We start from the raw sequence: 18,070 nt of genomic DNA, 5'->3' as shown, positions 1-18,070 counted from the left end.
TCTTTAAGCTTTTGTTTAATTCTGCAAGAAGTATACACTTGCAGGAACCCTGCTTCTGAGTCTGAACCCTGTTGTACTTTGTGCTGCAGTTTTCAGAAAAACTGTGCCGTCTGTCTAAAAATGCTTGTAATCTAAATAACTATGCTAGGAGGATTTTCATTTTCTGTAATAGTTGACATTTGCACAGAGAAGATACAAAATGATACTAGACTACAAGTAGTTAGCAAATTCCAATCATTTTTCAGCGAGAGTTTTCCCCTGCTTCATGTAGATAATAAGGGAACATGTGGGGTAGTGAAGGAGCAATGTTTCAAGTTTGTAATGTAGGGTGAGATTTCAGATTTGCAGCATGCTTACAGCACAAGAAATGAGAAATCGAGGATATGATTGGACCGTGTTATTCTGTTATTTGCTTACTTAGTGCCATCACAGCTTAACTGCTACGGGCTGTGATTTTTGTCAGCTGTTAGACTGAATTAACTTCATCTGTTTTGGATGAGAGGTCACCCTGGGAAACTTAGAGCAAAGACAGTGATGAGCCCCTCAGCAGGGAATGTTCTCCTCTTCCAGGACTTACCCGGCTCGGTGACGCTAGTGGCAAAAATGCTGTTTGACACAAGTCACTGGATCCAGCTTGGCCAATGAGCTGTGTGTGACCTGCAGAGCTCTGACTGCTCAGGCTCAGGAGGGCATCAGGGCTTCTTGCAGCTGTGCCACTGCTATTCCCAAAGGCCTGCGGGCTAGCGGAGAGACAGCACGGGGCAGCCAAATCCCATTTCCCACAGGACTGTTATTGTAGAGATGGGACAACCTGTTTGAGGGGCAGCTTTCATCCCACTTCAGCCTAATAAGGATGTCCATCCATCTACTTGCTTCCCACCTGCTTGTGTAGGAATTCTGCACCTGCTGCTTACAGCCAGAATCCAGACACTTCCCAATTAAACCTTCCCCTGAAGCAGAACCAGAAGGTGATAAAAGGACTTTTACACATGGGATTTCCCAGTAGGCAAACCTCCCTTAACACTGGCTAGAAGTTCCACCCTAAAACAGTGGCGCTGAATGTTCTTCGTTGAGAAAACACTCTGCCTTTGGAAGCTTTGAGGCCTGAGGCTCCAGTGGAAATGGAGGGGAGGCAAAGCAGCACAGACAGAAGCAGGGTGTCCTGTTTTTCAGATAACTAGGGTAGACAAGAAAGCTCTTTGCTAAGTGTGTACTATTGAAATACGTTGAGTGCAGCTGTGTGCTACTCTGATTTTCAGGGTAAATATCAATCCAAAAACACTGTTTGGGGAGCTGACCTTGTGCATATGATGAAATGCTGTAGGTAGCAGTAGTTTGTATTTTCCTGCTCTTCCAATATGTCCTCAGACTTTTTTCAGGGTAAAGCTATTGCTGGCACTTGTTACCAGGTGTGCTATTTTTCTTAACATGCTTTGTTCAGGTCCTTTTTTCAGAGCATGCAGTACAGTTGTCAGGGTTTGTTTTCATCAGGGTTAGATTCACTTGTGTGAAAAAATAGTCTGTGGGGCACTTGTACAAATTTCTCATACTTTTCTAGTGAATATGGCCTGAACTTAGTGTGCATAGTTGAAAAGGATCTGAACATAAGCTGAAAAAACAAACAAACAAAAACTTTAGCTATTCCTTCCTACTGTACTGTGGGCATATTCACTATTGCTACAAACTGATTTCAACTCCTGTTCTGGTAAAAGACTCCATTAAGTGCAAGACCTGCACATTCATTTTTTAAAAGAATTAATATTAAACCTTGTCCTGTGCAGTCTGTAGGAGCACTTGTACTTAACAGTGGGTGTTTCCTTGGGCTGTATGGGACTCTTCCAACCTCTGTGTTTTTACCCAATTCATAACCTTATGCAGAGTCCTGACAGAAATGGATGTCTGAAGCAACAGAAGTGAAACAGCCAGGTGATGAAAATAAGATACATTGCAGACATGCACTTACCTGTGCACACACTTTCATAAAATATATTTGAGAGGAACAAAATATATTTGAGAGGGTGAAAAACAAAGCCCTGTTTATTGTCCGTCCATATTCTGTATGAACACACACTAAATCAGAACAACAAAACTATGGACCCAATTTCAAATGTGGCCTCAAAGTTTGACTGTTGGCTGGAGGTCAGCTGCTGGGTTATAAGGTTGCTCAGCTTAGATGATGGATAAAATCCATATACCTACCGAAGAAGGCTGGAAGAAGTTGGAAAAAGGAGAGCTATTTAACTTCCTAAGCAATGAGGACCCAGATATTTCATTTCCAGCTCTGTCACTGACTCAGCATACATTCTTACTGGAGTCGTAAGGTTAATACTGCAGTGAGCGTCAATTCATTTTGAAGGTTTCAACATCTGAAAAATCTTGGTCTTTTTCTTAGAAGAGCTATAAAATTTTAAAATCTGCTGTTGGAGCAAAGGTACCAAAGCACCTGGTGGCTCACTTTTGGAGAGGCCTGCAGTTAGAATACCCCTCATTGCCAAGGTTTCCTGGTTTTGAGAATGATGCCTTTGTCTTCTCTGGGTCTGGCTTTCTTCCTGTACAATGCATATATTAATGTCTTACAGTTTACACAGGCACTGTAAGGTGTAATTAGTATATAGGAATGCTTTGTTATCCTTGAATGATGGATTTTTCTAGATAAAATTCAAGGTGTTGTTTACACTGTCAAAAGCTTTGATGAATTAGTGCCTCAGAGAGTGCCCTATTCTACATTCCCAAAAAGAATCATGTGACTGCTTTTTTCAAGGTAGGTGCATAAATTATAACTATGCTTAGACCAGGAAAATACCACTGGCCTATCCTCATCATGAAGCAGAAATGCACTGGAAGTTGGGCATTTAGAGAGCTGCAGAGTGAACAGTATTTCTTTGCTTTGCCCCAACACTGAGTGTAGCTTCAAGTCCCTCTGACACTGGGCCAGTGCCCTGGGCTTCTGTACCCTGCATGCTTTATGGAAGCTAAGCGCTGTCGGTGGGTCATAATCTGTTCTGATTGCCATTTCACAGGGGTTGGTGTCCCAGCTCCAGAGCTGGGGATGGGGAAAGTAATTATCTTACCATTGTTTTTCAACTGGGTTCGATGGAATTTCTCCAAGTTGCAGTATCAGCAGTGAATGTATTGTATAGAAATGTACCGCTAATAAAAACATGATACACCTTTTTAGATTATTATAAAATTAAGGAAAAATAAATCCTATTCATTTATTTGTAATTTTAAGCATGGTCGTAAGTACCCAGCTGCCTGGCAGTTTGTCACATCAATGGCATAAGCCAGAGGACACGAGCAAAGAGAAAGATGACCAGTCAGACTCTGCCTTAGCGATGCAGCAATGTCACAGGGTTTGACTAGTCTCTTACTTTATACCAGCATTTGTAACATCAAAATCAACCTTTCCCTTACAATCTGAACTTTATTTTCCGTGTGATAGCTCCTGTGACTGGAATCTGACTTGTACAAAAGTAGGGTGTTTGTATGAATGTAAACGCAAATACAACCGTGGAAACGGAAGGGACAGAAAGACCAGTGTTATATTTAGCAAATGTTTGTGTCTGTTAAGGTGTTAGTATTCATACGCTATTTTGTTTTATTTTATTGAAGCTGTAGTGGAAAAAGTGGTGTCTTGAGTCATTCTACTGTTTATCGCCGCATCAGATCAAAGGGCACAGAATTAGGTTTGTGTTTTCAAAGAGGAGATTGATGCTGACACACAGCTGTCCCTTCCTCCTCCCGAACACATCGAGACTGCATGTTTTGCAGATTGCTCGCTTGGCCCTGATTAGGATTCTGAAATAAAACTTCTATTGTCTCAAGTGTTTTGGTGTTTGCTCAAAAGAAATCATCAACCTTGGCTGGTTGTTTATTTTTCTTCTGCAGGAAAGGAGGGGGGCAGGGTACCCATCCATACATCTGTTTGCAATTGTAGCTTTAAAAGTCTAAAAATAAATAAGCTCCACCCAAAAACCATGTTTGCTGGCCCCCTTGAACAAGGGGTAGCTATGTACAATGCTTCAGTATCAGTTTAACTTACTTAAGTAAATTGTATAGATGGGGAAAAAATGGAGTAGTGCGGTTTACTACTTTAAAATAAACATTAAGAAAAAAAAACTTAGTATTTTTAGACATCTGCACAAACACAAATACTTATTTCTAACAAGGCCAGAACATTACTATTTAATTTTTTTCTTCGTAATCTACATTCTCTTTTGTCTCTTGCTCTGGTCCTTCAGATGACTGAGGTGGATGTGAGAAACTGCTGAACTACTTGTGTGCTGATATGAAAGGTTAAAGAAGGTTATCTCAGAGACAAGGTGTGTGCTCAGGTTTTCTTTTTTCTTTGCACCCAGTGCCAAATTAGCTTAGAGCATGACAAAATGGCTGTGGAACAACCTAGTGAGCTCTAGTCTGTGTTTTGCATCAATTCAGGTTTCTACCATGGTGTGTGTGTGGAAATACTGATAGCTAAGGGGGAACATTAGTGCTGTCTTCAGGGCGGACTAGATGTTATGCTATCTGTAGCCTTAAAACTGATGTAGGGTCAACATACACCAAGCGTAGGGAGGCAATATTGCCATTCTGACTTATGGGATGATGGAGCAACTGCAGGGACCTGTAATCAAGGCTGAGGTAGGGTATGTGTCTGTGTCCTTTGAATTTCCTGGAATTTAATTCTCTTTCCTCTGGTGTGTTGAGCTATTTGCACAATATAGAAGTCAATATGAAGAGTCGAGGAGGCAGCCGTAACATATGAATAAACACTAGTGTGTGTGTATATTTATAAGCAAGCTTGTGCATAGAATAAATGCAGAAGTACACATCATACTGGTAATTACATTAGAGAGATATTTGGTGTTAAGATTCCCACAGTATCCATTCCTAGGCATAAAAAAGCTCATTTTCTCTTTTTCTCTGGATATGCTCCTTTCTTTGTCTTTTTTTTTTCTGCTTTCCCATCATCTCTTCAGTCCCTTTATAGCCTCCTAGTGTAGGAGAATTCAAGACATGAAAAGCAGGGTTGCCCGAGTGGAAATTTTATAGCATTGTTATCTCTATCTAATTTGGTTTGTGTAGAAAAACTGCTCACAGGGTAGTTCTGCTATCGGGAGTTGATTTGATGTCTGTGGGTGGGGATGTGGTCTCTGTTCAAGTCATGTAGGTTGGGGGTCTCAATTCCTCTGTGTCACGATGATGTTATCATTTGTAGTCTCTTGTCAGGAGCAGAGATACCCCTATCATCTCCAAAGACACAAGCTCATTTGGTTCAAGAAAGCGTTAAGAGGCCCACACAAAGACACGGAGAACTTTAAAGGCTGGATGGGAGGGAAAGCCCATTTGTTGTTACGCACCAAAGGAAATTCTCCGTGGGGAGTCAGTAGGCTGCCTTTACTAACTCCTGAATTTCATTCGTTTCTTTGGAGCTCTCTTATGAGTCTCCCTAGATTAGTTACTCTTTACTGAAATTCCTGGGGATGTTTCAGTCTGTTCTTTCTTAATTTCCTCAAGTAGGCTGGTGGGGTTTCTTGTTTATTTAAATCTTTGTCTCTCCATCCCAGGATAGTTTCTTCCCTCTGTAGCTGCTCAGCTACACATAAGGATGAATGATTACTCAGAACTTCCTGGAAAGCCTCTTTTGTTTATTTTAGACAAAAATATTCAGGAAGTTCCTCAGCTATTCCAGCACAGCTATACTGGCATCGGCCTTTGGATCCTCCAGTTGCATTCACTAATTTTTGGGAGACCAGATAAAATCATTTTTATCTCAGTACTAAACCCAGGGCATGTCAATGTTGTTCCACATGTTTCAAACACTGAGAAATGAGCTCCCACACCTCAGTTAATAGAAAAAATATCTCCTCGTTCATTGAGATGGCAAGGTGACAGTCAGGTTTTTCAACCTTCCCCGCTGAGCTTGCCATCTTCAGACTAACATCTTCCAGCTCCAGGCCCAAATTTTACACCTTTGCAGCTCAACTCCTGTTTCCATACACATTCTCTCATTCAGCTGGTGAGGCTGCACCCTGCTTCAGCTACTTTCTACAAGGCCACATGCTCAAGCAGCTAAGTATATTAAAGGAGACAAAGCGGGGAGGAAGGGGAGGATACTAGAAAGGGCTGGCATGTGGATTCTTTTTAGTCTCATAACCTATGTTGGTTCATTTCAAAGCACTTGAATCTATGCAATTAGACTGAACATTTCCTGTGGCATTGGGTGCTGCAGCAAGCAACTTAACTTCTTTATTTCTTGGTGCTCTATATTGCACTCACAGCCATCTATGGGCAGCAGGGTGCTGGCAGAGTAAGGGAGCAGCGAGAGACCGTCATGTGTAATCTGTGTGTAATGTTTTAATTCTCCAGGAGCCGTCACTTACTGGTATCAGCAATTCCTTCCTGCTGCTACACCTCTGAGTCCTAGGTGGTGAGACAGCCGTGGGTGGAGGGAGGCCTACAAACCCAGGAGTTCAGCTGTTACCTTAAAAGTGATAACTCTCGATAAACAAGGCCAGCCATTACAACATGAAAGTGCCACTGACATAGCTGAGGTAGTTTAGAAACTACTAGTACATGAGAGAACGTGTAAGACTTTCTTTAATTAATATAAGTTCCGTTGGCATGTTAGCTTCAGCCACCATCAGTCACATGACACTTTAAAAATTGATTACAAGGACTCTACAGAAGGGTCTGTACTGGCTTGGGTTCCATGAGCTGGTCAAATATTGCTGTTGTAGACTACATCTCTTCACAATCAGCTCTTTAGTTCGCAGCCTGTGTCTGAGTTCCCTCTCCAGGAGAAATAAAAGAAAAAAAGGCAGATGGGGTGGGAGCTAGATGGTGATGCGGCCTGCACCTGACGGGCAGCTCTGAGCCTCACTTGGCTCATGCATCTGAAGGAGCAGGGTAAACCTCAAAATGGACTCTAATGATTTCACTGAAAAACAAACAAACAAACAAACATACAAACAAACCGTGAACCAACTCTGAACTACTTGTGCTATAGGAGACATGTATTTTAAGCCAGGTGATTCTCATTATCAAGCACCATTTGGTGGGGCCTAATCCATCTGTTTCAGGGCTGAATTGATTTCCAAATTAGTAGGACATTTTATGGCTGCTCTTTTGCAATTTCTCACCCTTTCTTTCGGTAGACCATTGATTTGTTTGATTTTTATTCCTCCACAGAAACAAGAATGCTGACAGAAGATGAGGCAAGGAACAACAGCTTTGTGTTCGGTTCAGGAAGATTGAGAGTTTTTTTCTGTTTATCCTCCTGGCATGTCAAGGCCTGCATTGCAAATGGATGGGACTAGACAGAGGGTAAGTGCAATTTATTATTCCCGTTGTTCTGTTTTATCAGAAAACTGGGAAACTTGGTTTTGAGAGTGGTTGTTGCAAATTCTAGCTACGATTTTTCCTTTTGAAAGCAGATCATGGAAACATGATCTTTGGAAACATGTTCCGAAGTGTCGCAAAATACTGAGTTGTATTGAAACAGCAGTTTACTGCCTCTGACAAAGTATTAGTCAAGGATAAAATGACAAGAGCTTATAGCACTAAGTGTGCCCTGCTTTTTAGCGCTTGAAGGTCATTGAAACTGGGTCATAACTGGAGTTCCTGTCGAGCTTTTCTGGCTCACAGTGAGTGAAAGCAAATTCAAGCTCTACCTGGCAGGCGTGCTTAACATCAAACCTGTAGGTTTTAGATTATAGGTGCCATTTCAATAAAATAATCCTGAATGATTATTGCAGCCGATAAGCTAAGTTTTGTACATCTCCTCTGTCTTTACAAAACATTGCCAAATTACAGTAATTTGTAGCTATTTCAAAACTGGCACCAAGCCCCACAAATATGTTCACAAAAACTTATGAAAACTGAAGCCAGTTTACACCTTGTTTGCTTGAGGGGGAAAAAAACGCTCATTTCAACTTTTTACTGAAAAATTTATAACATTCTTTTTGTTGGGCAAGTTATAAATCTCTCCAGTATAAAATGTTACAACTTTTTTTCACTTTTATATGTTGGAGAGTGTGACATCCTTTTATAGTTCAGTTTTTTAGCCATGAGGCTTCTGAAATCGAGAGATTATTATTTTGGATTCTTAATCAGAAACTGGGCAGACATTAGTGTTCAAAGAATGACAGTAATTATGTAGCAACAGGAAAATGACCAGGAAGGGAAATTCCGTAGTAATAAACATTGCATCCTTGAAGAAAACGCATAATGATTGTGGATGCTTATATTTTGCTGTGCTTCTTCTATTTCCTGCAGTCACAATAACTAACAGCTCAGGAGCTGGTTGTGTACAGGCACTCAGAAGCTTTGGTCTGTCTTTGCTATGTGTTCTAATACAATCTCAATTTCTGAAAATGGTGTGTGCACATGTGAAAAAGAAGAGGAAGAGGTTGCTGAGTCTCCTGTTCAGTAAGGCAGAACAAAGTCTGCCAGCTCATTTCACATGGGCCACTTTACAGTCAGACATTGGAGGGTAACAACTTCATGTCTACTCATATGGATTGGATTCAAACCAGCAGACCAGAGATAAAGTAGTTTGTTTTCCTTTACCAGTTCTTTTAATTCTTTCAGCTAACCCATACTCTGTTTCCTGGACTTGATTAGGTTTGTCATGCAGCGTGTCTGTGGCTAAATGAATATGTATGAAGTGTGCACCATTTGTTTTAGCAACTGAACAACTGGTTATGAAAATTTCCCGCTGGAAACATTTTCCACCTAGGCAGCTCTGTTTATGCTGTCTTCCCGCCCCCTCCCCCCCCTCCCCCCTTTAATTCTCATTAAGTGATCCTGCTAATAGGTATCCACTTGACTTGTAAGAAGCAATTTATTTATTGTACTTCTGAATTGATAAGGATGGTTTGTTAGTTCAATAAGTCTTGTGGTTATTCACTCTGTAATTTAGTCACCTAGCAAACACTAGAAGTGTCCTCCTTACCTAGATGTACATTTAGTATTTTTTGAAATGATTAGCATATTCACTTCCCTAGGCACAACTTCTTTCCAGACTCACACAGTCTGTGAGTATTTCTGCAAATAACAGAAGCTCAGTGTTTCCATGAGTAGTAACCACTCATCTTCATGTTCCTGGAAAAATAGCCAGAGGGGAATAAAGGAGGCCAGAACAAATTACAAGTGGGAACGGATGAGTATATCTGTGGATATTATTTTCCTGTTGTTCTGCTATTCTTAGAATTTCACAGTTGTATGCTGTGTATGTGTATACAGACAGAGCAAACTTTATGAGACAGAAGGACAATGGTAAATACCTAACAGCTTTGGTGATAGAAACAAGATTTTCTTTAGTTCAGATTTCATAAGTGATTTAATGGGCTAATGTTTGAACTACTATTTAATTTCTTTCTTTAGAAGGCTAAGGTTATGAAAGAGAAATTGCTGAATGCTTTACTTGTGATGGATAGGCTACAGCTCCCCAGAAAGTCTTGGTAATCCAGCTGTTCAGTACTAATAGTGACAGCCACAAGTTTTATAATCTTTCCTAGGCGGTACTTCAATCTAGGGTGAAAATAACTTACTACAATGTGTCTCAAGAAATGGAATCTAAGTCTTGCTTCTCCAGCAGAGACTCTGTAGTATTTCGTTAATAGCAATTCACCTCAGGAGACTCCATTTTGTAGATGTGAACTTAGAGGTCAAGAAACTTGCTTTATTGATAACCTTCTGAGTAAGTACAAAATAACATTTTCCCTCTGCTCCTCTCTTTCTGGTGGGAGAGCTCTGCCAGTAATGCAAAAGGGTGGTTAAGACCCCACGCTTCAGATGGCTCAGCTAACAAGTACCACTGGTGAAGTCTGTGTCATTTTTCTGAGTATTAGACTGAATTGTTTCACACGCGCTGTGAAAACCCTCTAGTGAAAAAGATTATTTTGAATAATCTTTTATAATAATCACTAATCAGGGCTGATCTATTGATGAAAGAAAGTAAGATTTTGTATGCCATGATCTTAATTTTGAATTTAAAAAGGTGGTACTTCTAAGCAGGGGGAGTGCTAGACTTGCTCCAGATATGCATGCAAAAGTTGCAAAGTATGCTCAATACTGAACATTGGGCAGGGATGTGAGAGGGATATGCGCCTAATTCTGACATTTAAACTCACTTCCCTTTCAGTTTTGCATTCTTTGTGCTCTGTACTGTCAGGTAAGGCACAAGGACTAGATTTTTTTATAACCAGTTGTGAACTACAAGGGAAAGACTTTGCAGACTTTTTTTGTGTGAAACAGGGATTTGGATAGCTGGTAGTTGCTTAATAATGCCTAAAATAATGATCTACTTCTTTGGTTTTTCAGATTTGTCTTCATTTTTGTCCTGTAAATCTCCATATCTCATAGAAATATATCTAAGGGCAATTCTTTCTCCTTGGGCTACTCTGGCACAGACATTTGGCTGTCAAACAGCCGATTTGATTTATAGGGGAAAAGAGCAGCTTTAAATTCACTGTGTGGGCTTTTTTAAGGGGGACTTGCCAGCCTACTCTTGTGTAACTAAGGCGTTTGATTCATTCTGCTGCTCAGTGGAACTGCCTCATCGTTACCAGTGTTTGACATTTAACAGTTCAGATGAATTTGACCAAAAGAGGGGAAAAAAAGGGCAATTAAAATGGATTTGCCTGCTAAATTCAAGCCCTGCTTTAGCTGGAAAAAGCCATTGCCAAGATCCAGCAGCCACTACTACTTGCACTGCTAAGGAAAGCAAGCAGCGGAGACCATGGATATCATTCAGGTGAAGAAAGAGATGGGCGTAGTCACCCATTGCCCTTGCTGGATTCCAGTCAAATCTAGAGTGGGCATGAAATGGCATTCGTTTCAGTGCTGCTGTGTTGGAGACGCATCAGGCATGACAAGAGCAGCCGGCAGCACCATGCCAGTCTGAGTTCAGATCGACGCAGTGAAGCTGCCTCTCGGCTAGACGTGCTGGTGCGTGCTTTCCTATAGCTGAGTCCTTTCCAAATGCCTCCCCAGGCTTGTTTTCATTTCTTCACGCCACAAGTGCCTCTAATCAAGGCACTCTGACCAACCCTGCTACAGAGCAGGTACCTTCTTTACCACAGGCCCAAAACAGGGGTGGGGGGGGGGAAGCCCTTACCTCTAAGCATTATCCTGTTCAATTTTTTTCTCCTTTTTAAAACTGGCTTTCTTATCCATTACACAAAACCTTCCCTCATGGCGCTGTATCTGGCTTTCCATCTTTAATACTTCCTAAATGCAACAGTAACTGAGGGGTGCATATGTTATAGCGTCCCTGCAGTACAGCCAAATGGCACAGTACTCTTTTGTAGTTAAAATAAGCGCTGGCGAACTGCAGCACTTATTCACAGCAGCTTCGCATGATTTGAACACGTTTTCCATCATGTTATGTTTGTTGTTTTTTCAGTCTTTTATTGTCCACATAAAAACAGGGTGAATGGGTTGCATTGTGACTGTCGAAATTTCGTGAGGGCTTTTGAAAATTACTTTATTATCAGAAAGGTTTTCTTGTTGCAGCTCCATATGTAAGGAGATAAGGAATCCTTAAAGCCCTTCTCCATCTGCACTGCAACCATTTACATCACCAGTAGTTGCCTGCTGTCTGGAAGAACATTTCTTATTTGTTTCATGACCCAGACTTGGAGCTTTGTTATATTTGCCATATTTGCAATTATTTCTAAGCACTTTTATGGTGTGTTTAAGTAGATATGGAGACTTTGCATTTCTGCAGAAAGGCATTTTCTGTGTGTTTGATTCTGCATCTAGTAATTGGAGTTACTTGAGCAAAGAACAGAACTGTTGGCTTGACAATTATCTTTTCCATCAAAAACAATTGTTTGCTTTTGTTTAAAACCTTAATTTTTTCTGCTTATCCACCACAAAACAAAAGCAGACACACACACACATTTTTCCTAAATGTTTCTCTTTATTTTTGGTAGGAAGCTATAGCAATTCTAGATGACACTGCTTTTTGTGGATTTTTTTATTATTATTACTAAAAGGTAGAGGACATAGGCAATAAAAGAAGCAACATTATTTGTTAACCTTGTTTAGCAAATAAAAAGGGCTAAAATTCAAGAATAACAGGATCAATAAGGGCTGTATTGGTTATAGGGTCTGCTTGTATTCCCTTACTCACGTGTTCTGACACCACAGGTGTTACTGTTTCTTGAATAAACATGGGTGTTAATTTAATGATTTGTTTATGGATCCTAAGAATAAGGAGTACCATCCTTGTAGGAAGTGTAACCTGGCAGTAAGCCAGCATGTCTTAAAGAACGAAGTCTTCTGGAGGGATGGGCAGTGTCCCAAGAGGCTGCCTTAATTACTTGTAACGTGTTATACCAACACTACCACCTACAGGAGTTCAGCAAAAGGGAAGCAGCACTTTGCAAAATGCAAAATTAAACAGATATCAAGGCTTTTTCAGAGAGTGATCTCACCTTTCTAAATATCCAGGATTTTTTGTTTACCTGATGCCTTTTGTTTTGTTTTGTTTTTTTCCTCTCTTGAGTAAGCTGTGTTTTGGGGTAAGTCCTTAGCTATATCAAGACGCTGTCAAGGCAGTTCTTGCCTCATGAATCCAAACATTGCTGTTGCTGTGGGGAACCATGTTGTGAGAAGGGTATTTGTTGTTGCTTTGTAACCCACTGTGCTAGAAATTTCACTCTTGTTCTTCGGGTTTCGAGTATGAGCTTGTGTGATTTAAATTAAAACCTCACAAATGTCCGTAGTTCAGAGGTGCATCTGCATAAAAACTTGTCTTAGGGAAATGTGCAAATTGCTGGGTTTGGTTTATGTATAGGCATGTGATAGCACGATTATTTTAGCTAGTGCAGTCATTGTATTACTTACACAGATGTTGTATACATCTCATTGCTTTTTAGTTAGCCAGCACAAACAAATATCTGAATATATATCAAGGGGATTTTTAAAATATACATCATTACTTGTGGTATCTGTCATTGGTCCTGGACTTTGAGGGATTCTGTTTCCAGTCACCCACTGTTTTTGCTTACACTATTTCAAATGATCTGTGCAATTATGAAGCTGTAGTTTTGCAAAGTATTTACATTAAGTTAATGGCATGTTACGTTTTCTCTCCTTATTGCTTGTTGGTCATTGCCAAGCTGGGACAGATGAGCCATAAATAGCAGACAAGAACAAATCTGCATCTTTAAAATAAAGGATAATGTAAAAGTGTTAAGCATTTTTTGTCCTGCACTTAATTATGTGCTCAAGCCCAGTTGATTTCAGTGAAGCTTAGCTAGAATGAAGTGTTAGGCATATGTAAAAGGCAAGGTTGCTTAGCATCCTGTGGAATCTGGCCTTCAAAAAAATGCAGCAAAACGGCAATTAGATCATCCCCATCATGATAATCAGTGAGAAATAAATGTATTGAGAGTTCCTTTGGTGGCTTTTATTCTGAGTGGTCTCATATCCTCTTTGGCATTTTAATTTCCTCTGCGGGCTTGCAAAAGACCAAGTTTCTGAGATGATACCTGTGAGATTAGCTTCAAATGCTCTGGTTTTGTGTGTATCTATACCGCCAAACTGGCTGAGAGCTTCATTTTTGTTTTTACAGGAAAATTTCATGCTTAGTGCATTGGTGATGTGATCTCTGGAGATATACTGGCCATCTCTACAAACCTGACTTCAAGCATTTGGCCTAAATAAGAGAATATCTAGACGGAGTTCTTGGTTAGCGGAGGGCTACCTGAGGGGTTTTACTTACTTGGTGCCTGCTGTAGATGGCTGCACTTCCCAGGTGGCTGGGACATTTTCAGTCAAGGCACTGCTCAGAAAGAACATTCTTGGTTTAGTTTAAAAAAATATATATATATAATAAAGGAAGTTAAAGAGATAAAGGCACCCAGGGAGAAATGATGCAAGAAAACTTATTTGAATATTTAATCTACAACTTCACTGCTTCATTTTCTTTAGCCTTCTAACTGTACTGTTTTCAGGTGTATTTTCTAGTTGTGGAGGTAAAATTGTGTGAACTTTTTAACCTTTTAACATCAAGTGAACTGTGGAAGGAGTCAGTAAAAATCTGCTCATGGAGCAGGTGGATGGCAAGACTCAGAGGCTGAGCTAAGACAGATAGTTGAAGCATATAATAATAAAACATTAAAATGGAGAAGTAAAACTTACCCAGAATTGTTCAGCAATACTTCCTGTCAGCACTGAGAAGAGCATTGGTAACAAGCAATAGAATATAAAGTTACTGTTTGCCATTGTGTCTACGAGGAGCCTTGAGTAGCTGCATTTAGCTGCAGAATGTTGTATAAGCCTGCTTTCACACTAATCATAAAGCTATTGCTGTGAAGTAGCACTCAGGAGGCTATCCTGTGAGCTCCAAGCAGTAGCATTTGGGAAGCTTGTCTTAATTACAATTTCAGACAAAAGCAGACAAAAAGAAAAAAAAAAAAAAACACCGAAACAATTGTCTGAGAAGCCAGACATCCAAAAGGTCACGCAGTTCTTAGTTCTTCCCCAGTGTCCTTTGGGTATTTGGCCCTAGTGTTTTTGTTATCTTCTCTGTATCAAATCTTGTAAAACACTTATGACACTTAAACTAAGCAGTGTCAGTACCAATTTATCTGCCATCGGGGTTGGACGCTAAGCTTCAGGTTGACACAGTCCATAACATGACATGGATTAAAAAGTTCTATTCTGATATGAAGATAAAAATCAATCTGTTTACTCAGAATAATTAAAAGTGAGCAGTAGAATAATGATGATAATAATTACAACCTTGGAAAGTCATCACAGAAGCTTGCCGTTTTCTGAAAATAACTTCCCTCTTTGCATTTTCTCTGATATAGGAAGTATGGCTTTTTATAGTCATGGGGTTATGTAACTCATCCTTTTTGGCCTTTGGATGAATATAAACCGGTGCCAGTCTGAAATACCCACATTACCTGTGGACATCACACCCAGCATGTTCCTATTGAAATATTTTCTATACCACACTCTTGAAAGTAGTTGACTTAAACAGTTCTTTCTGTTGGTATTGTACAAGTTGCAGAGCACATAAGGATCCTTGCATTTGTGTCAGTACTTAAACAATTATTTTGTTTTGCTTAGTGGAAGGCAGCTGACGCATCCTGCTTCTGATCAGATATTTGCAGAATCTGTGATTCTGTAATGTAGGTGAAGAGCGAGGCATCAGCTTTCCCTAGCTTTTCCAAATAGGACTGCAGCAGGAACACCTGTTGTACCAGCAGTTGGCATTGGCTGTAGCTAAGTGATGTGAGACACAACCTGGTAAGCACAGGGTAAGCCCCTGTTGTGCATCATCTGCTCCACAGAAACCATCTGTGTCCACACCCCGTTTCTCTACAACCATCAGTAAGGGAAAGGCAACTGGGGAAGTCTCACCCTTCCTGGGCAGGAGCCAAGCGACCCTTGGCTTGCTGCAGTTGAAAGCCTCTACGCGGTCATCTACTGACCAACCTCATGCACATGGCAGAGGTCCGATGTATCTGCAGCCTGGGTGTTTGGGTGTGGCTAGGCACAAGGCTCAGATGCTTGATGAAACACTTCGAGGATGGCTCCTGAGCACTTTGTTTCTTACCAAGTTACTGTGTTTCACTTCATTTGTGTGAACGGTATTTACACGTAACGTGGGCTCGGTGAGGATGTAATTTCCACCACCTTTACACCACGTTGAGGCCGCTTATGTCTGCACAGTTCGATTAATTCCTAATTTGCATAAGAGCGAGATTAGAACTGGGTAGCCTCTGGTGTATGTAGCAACTTCATGCTGTTTTTATATAATGCATGCATATCAGCTGAGGTGTTGTATGTGGTGGTTGGTGAGATCTTTAGCCCTGTTTCCTCTTCATCCTAAGGGGATGCAGACAAAACTAAAAGTTAATTTGGAATGGTTGTGACTTGCCTGTTCCTCATCATTGCAGCTCATAAAGATGTTGATTTACATATTGGATGTACTCCTGATTTGTATTTTAAGGTTATTTTATTTCCAGTTATGGTCATAATACAAACCAACTTTTATAAGTTGAGGAACACACTGGCCTCTGAAGAAAAGGCTGGAAAGCAGTCTTGGAAAGGTAGGGTGCAGATAACACCTTGTGATTGCTATGTTTCACCTGTTGTCATTTTTTCTTAATATCAATGAAAGTGAAAGCTCTTCTTAAATGTACTGCTCCCTGCTGGAACAAACTCCACCTAACAGCAGCCAAATTCTTCTAATGGAGTCTTCTAGAAGACTAGCTCCAGGCAGGCAGTGAGGGAAATAGTCCTCACATTGCATCAGTGGTCTCACTGCGGCTGACTTTGGGCAAAGAGACTAGGATTGGACTAGTAAGTAAAGGTATGAGTGTCTGGGAAAAAAACAATCCCCTGGACTTAGGAAGTAGAGCGTGCTGGCAATCTTAGCTGTAATTATCACCCTGTTCTTAGCTATAATGATGTTGGGATTTATGTAACACTTTTCATATGTGAATTGCTCATCAGATTGCTAATTATCTCATAACATAGACAGTTTCTTGCCTGAATGTGGCTGCAAAAGCGTGCGAGGATCTTTCCAACAAATACAGGCAGCTATTGTAATTTTCTTTTTATCCTATGCTCTTAGGAGATGATGCTTATGTGACCACACTGTGGGTGTCTGCATGCCTGCCTAATAATGTCAGAGCAATTTCAGCCAGCTGTGACAGAGTGCTAGGGGTACTGAAGATTCAAATTTCCTAAACATCCTAGGGAAATAGAAGACTAAATACAGGAAAGAGCCTCGATTACTGTTTCTAATGATAGAAAGGCTGCAAGGTTTCCCATTTTCTATAGGACGCCAGCTCTATCCAGAAGCATGTCTGATTCCTTCTAAATAATTTATATGTTAATTAATGAATTTTAATGATTGAGGTCTAGCAAACTTTCTAGACTAAATAATTTTAACTTATTTTTTATCTCTGTGTATCTGTGTGTTTTCTTCCACTGCTTTACATGGGTTGAAAAGGCTGTTTTCATATTTTAAAAGTATATGGCAAGGAAAAAAAATACAGTATATTGGGGTGTTATTGCTAGATTCTGAGAATACAGCCATAGACCCAAATATTGTAAGGTTGCTCAAATATTTTTTCCTTCTGATTGAAAACTAGGATTTATTTTTGTTTATATATATATATATATACACACACACACATCAATCATTGTCATCGCAATTTTGTTCCTCAATAAGATTCAGCGAGTGTTTCTTTAAAAATTCTGGTTTTCTTCCTTTAGATTTTCTTATCAGGGTTATAATAGTGAGGAACTCTCATATATAGTGTAAGAGAGCAAAAATATTGACGTGGCTTTTTTTTTTTTCATTTTTCAAAAAGTCCCAAACATCTGGTGCCTTTTGAAAATGTTCATGGCAGAAACAACAGTTGCTAAATCCATGCAACCAGAAAGTGGTGATGGTAGCACTGTGAGCTGATGGGGAAAATGCTAATCTTATAAAAAGTCAATCACTTTCAAATATAGCAATTTTTCTGTCTTGCAGCTTCGAAAGCAGGTGAAATGATACAGATTTGCTTGATTTCTGTAGTGTCTTTTGGAGACTGAAATAACTGAGGTATTCTGGACTTGTTCCCTAGAAAAGGGAGGTACTTTTTCAGAGGAGAATATATTTATTATTGGAGGAAAAAATGTGGTAAGGGGAAAGTAGTCTTAATTTTGACTGAAGTTAGTATGAGGAAATATATTAAAGCTTTATTTATTAATTATAATGCAGTTTATAAAAACTAAGTGGAAACTTATTATGTGTTGAGCTTATGGCTGAGGATTTTCTGCATCTGGGAGACTGCATGAGGAAGGCAAAAGAAAAGTAATAACCCGTAGAGCTGCAAAGTTTCCTTGGAGTTTTCTTCTCCAAGATACCCAACCCACTGGTGCCAGAGGCTCCAGTTTTCTCCTCTCAGTTTCACATTCTTCAGTGTCTCTGGGTTACCCAGTTTTGGGGGGCTAGAAAGCAAGCTAAAATGAAGCAAGCGGATGCTGAGCCGTGGTTATTTATGAATCACTGCGCAGTCAGCTGTACCAGAAGCAGTCCCAGTTTGCT

At 40.1% G+C, this 18,070-nt stretch overlaps 1 protein-coding gene across 15 annotated transcripts in view; it reads left to right on the top strand.

Annotated features, from left to right (window-relative positions):
- Window positions 1-18,070, top strand: part of LOC121075688 — a 231,188-nt gene that overhangs the window by 56,053 nt on the left and 157,065 nt on the right. For 14 of the 15 annotated variants that reach the window (XR_005823110.1, XR_005823126.1, XR_005823112.1 and 11 more), the window contains one exon: window positions 7,189-7,323. Coding sequence is in view for 1 of the 15 variants with exons in the window: in XM_040569204.1 (XP_040425138.1) it covers window positions 7,307-7,323 (17 nt within the window). In the remaining 14 variants the exon portion in view is untranslated. Of the gene's footprint in view, window positions 1-4,241; window positions 4,323-7,188; window positions 7,324-18,070 lie in introns of all 15 variants that reach the window. The other variant, XR_005823127.1, reaches the window with a different exon arrangement.

Source organism: Cygnus olor, chromosome 1 (genome assembly GCF_009769625.2).
Source record: "Cygnus olor isolate bCygOlo1 chromosome 1, bCygOlo1.pri.v2, whole genome shotgun sequence".
Taxonomy (NCBI): domain Eukaryota; kingdom Metazoa; phylum Chordata; class Aves; order Anseriformes; family Anatidae; genus Cygnus; species Cygnus olor.
Note: the sequence above shows the minus strand (reverse complement) of the source record. Positions and strands in the feature narration are given on the sequence as shown.